Source organism: Mustela nigripes, unplaced genomic scaffold, assembly GCF_022355385.1.
Source record: "Mustela nigripes isolate SB6536 unplaced genomic scaffold, MUSNIG.SB6536 HiC_scaffold_5078, whole genome shotgun sequence".
NCBI lineage: Eukaryota > Metazoa > Chordata > Mammalia > Carnivora > Mustelidae > Mustela > Mustela nigripes.
In genome coordinates, this window is record NW_026744484.1 from 1 (window position 1) to 2,920 (window position 2,920).

The 2,920-nt window shown below is 67.2% G+C and overlaps 1 protein-coding gene across 1 annotated transcript; it reads left to right on the plus strand.

Annotated features, from left to right (window-relative positions):
* Nucleotides 1–10: 10 nt before the first annotated feature.
* Nucleotides 11–2,909, plus strand: LOC132009125 (beta-lactoglobulin-2-like; the record flags this gene model as incomplete). Its single annotated transcript, XM_059387496.1, has 5 exons — nucleotides 11–231; nucleotides 630–769; nucleotides 1,103–1,176; nucleotides 1,984–2,094; nucleotides 2,589–2,909. Coding segments are annotated over exons 1-5 (742 nt in total), but the record flags the coding sequence as incomplete, so codon positions are not given.
* Nucleotides 2,910–2,920: the final 11 nt, after the last annotated feature.

Sequence of the window (2,920 nt, forward strand, 5' to 3'; positions counted from 1 at the left end):
GGGGGATTCGGGGAACCGCGTGCGCGGGGGCCTGGCCGGGGCTGGCTTGCAGGCCTCCGGCCCCCATATAAGGGCCCGAGCCCGCGGCCCGGCCTTCCTCACTCCCGGGAGCTTCAGCGTGTCACAGCCACAGCCATGAGGTGTCTCCAGCTCGCCCTGGGCCTGGCCCTGGTGTGTGGCCTCCAGGCCATCGACATCCCCCAGGCCACGAGGAACCTGGACCTGCGGAAGGTGGGAGGACGGCGGGGGCGGGGCGGGCGGGGCCGGGGGCCGCGGGCCGGGCGGGGCAGTGGGGCCGCGGGGGCCACACGGGCACGAGCCGGACCCTTGAGGTCGGGAAGCCCCCCTGCCTCTCTGTCTTCGGGGCAGCTTGTCCCTTGGTTTCCCAAGATCCAGAAGGTTCTAGAGAACATGTCTGATGTGTATCCGGACCCATCTGGGGAACACTGGGGTGTTCTTTCCAGCGAGGAAATCGTGGAGCCCCGTGTCTGGTGGACGGCCCAGGGTCCTCCGGAGCCCACTGACGGCCGCCCCAGTTAGACTGGGCCTCTGCCCGGGTGGGAGGGAGAACCCTGGGGGGACCGGGCCCCTTCCCGCTCCCTCCATGGCACTCAAGGCCCCGTCCCCAGGTGGCCGGGATGTGGCACTCCATGGCCATGGCGGCCAGCGACATCTCCCTCCTGGACTCCGAGACCGCCCCCCTGAGAGTGTACGTCCAGGAGCTGAGACCCACCCCCGAGAACAATCTGGAGATCGTTCTGCGCAAACGGTGGGTGTGCCCCCGCCCGGGGTTGGGGCCAGCAGGGAGAGGGGTGGTGGATAGGCCGGGGGGGCGGGCAGGGCAGGGTCCTGATGGCAGCCGGCTCCCTCTGGCTGGTTCCCAGTGCCCTTGTGACCTCACCCCGGGCTCCAGGCCGGCAGGCCGACCACACAGGGTGGCCTCAGGTCCGTAGGCAGAGAGGCCTGTGTGGAGGCCGCTGGGCAGCCGTGGGGCCGGGGCCCTGGGGGCCTGGGCTGGTCCTGCCATGAGCCCTGTCTGCTATGAGGGACCATAGCGAGAACAAGTTCAGCGTCACCCCCTAATGCTGTCACCACCTTTCAGGGAAGACAACAAGTGTGTTGAGAAGAAGGTCTTTGCAGAGAAAACTGAGTGCGCAGCCAAGTTCAACATCAAAGGTAGGCGTCCCCAGCGCCGTCCCCGGGAGGCGACTGTCCTGGAGCCGGGAGGGTGCGGTGGGCCCGTGCGCGTGCCCCGCTCTCACACGGGCCGTGCTCTGCCCAAGCTCTGGGCCTCCGGCCTCCGGCCTCTCGGGTGTGGAGTGCAGCCCCCGCCGCGAGAGTTTCCTCCCCCACGACTGTCCTCGGAGCGTCTTCTGGCTCACACGGAGCAGCGCTGCCTCCCGCTCGCTCCGGACGGCTGGGACGCGCAGCTCCCGCCGAGCCCCTGGACTCCGCTGCATGAGGGGACGCGGCGCACCGTCGGGGGCGGCGGGACGGACGCGAGCACCTCCTTCTCCGCATTCTCTGCCGCCGATTGCAACGTTCGCGGGGGGTGGGGGGTGAATTATAAAACACACAAATGGAGAACTTAGTGGTAAATTAGAAACAAAGGAGGCACCGAAACGTCTTGTGGGGATTGCCCCGGAAATTCTACTTGTTTCTCTACTTCAGAGTTGCTCCAGGCCACCCTGACCCTCCCTGTCCCCTCCAGAACCCAAGCCTCTCCAGGGCCTGGGCCCTCTCCTCCCAGTGCTGGTCCTGCCCCCCCACACACACACACACGCCCGCCTCTCGCCCGCCCCAGGGCCTTCGTGCTCCGGGGCTCCGCCTCTCCTCTCCTGCCGCCTCTCCTGCCGCCTCTGGCCATGCCCGCGCTGGTGCCGCCCGGGGTGGGTGGCCCTCTGGGTGCCCGCCAGCCCGCGGGAGGGGTGCTCCTGCTGGACAGGACTCCATCTCCACTTTGGCCCTTCTCTTCGCCCCCAGATCTGGAGGAGAACCAGCTCTTCGTGCTCGACACCGACTATGACAACTACCTTTTCTTCTGCGTGGAGAGCACGAGCACCGCCCCGCCGACTCTGATGTGCCAGTACCTGGGTAGGCGCTGGCGATGCACGAGGTCACCCTGAGTGGGACGGTGGCTGAGGCCCCCCTGCCGGCACCTGGGGCACCCAGAAAGCGGACAGCGCAGCGCCCTATGGGCCGGCGGGCCTGGGGGTCCCCGGTTTTCCCCAGGGGTGGCCCAGTGCACTCACTGCATCAGAAATCAAAAGGGCCCAGGAGGGTGGCTGCTGGGTCAAGGGGCTGGGCTTAGTGATACTGGCTTGGTCAAAAGATTAATACTCATTAGAAGCTTTTGTTGGCGCTAATGTTCTTAATGAAATGCAAGCCAGGAGAAGCCATAGCACAAGGCAGAGACATTCCAGGTTTGCCCGAATGAAGCACTTTCTGGGGGCTCAGCTATGCTGCTGAGACCCTAGCCTAGGGGGCTGGGCCCTCTCCTCCTGTTCCTCCTGTCCACAAGCCATCCCGGGAGGAAGGGGAGGGGACAGGGACCCTGGAGCCCAGGCCTGACCCGCCGCCCCCCACAGCCAGGACCCTGAAGGTCGACAACGAGGTCGTGCAGAAATTCGACAAAACCCTCAAGACCCTGCCCGTGCACATCCGGCTCTTCCTCAACCCGACGCAGGTGGAAGGTGATTCCCTCCACAGCCCTCGTCCCTGCTCGTCCCCGCGTGGGCTCGCCCATCGCACAGCCGCCAGCGCTGCGCCCCACTGCCTCCCATGGTGGCCCCCTGCTTCCCAGACCGCCCAGGATGGGGGAGTGGGAAGTGCAGAGCCCCCGCGGCGGGGTCCTCCCGCCCCAGCCCCTCTGCCGCACCCCTCTGGGCCCAGGGCTGTCCTGGCGACCTGTGACCCCCCC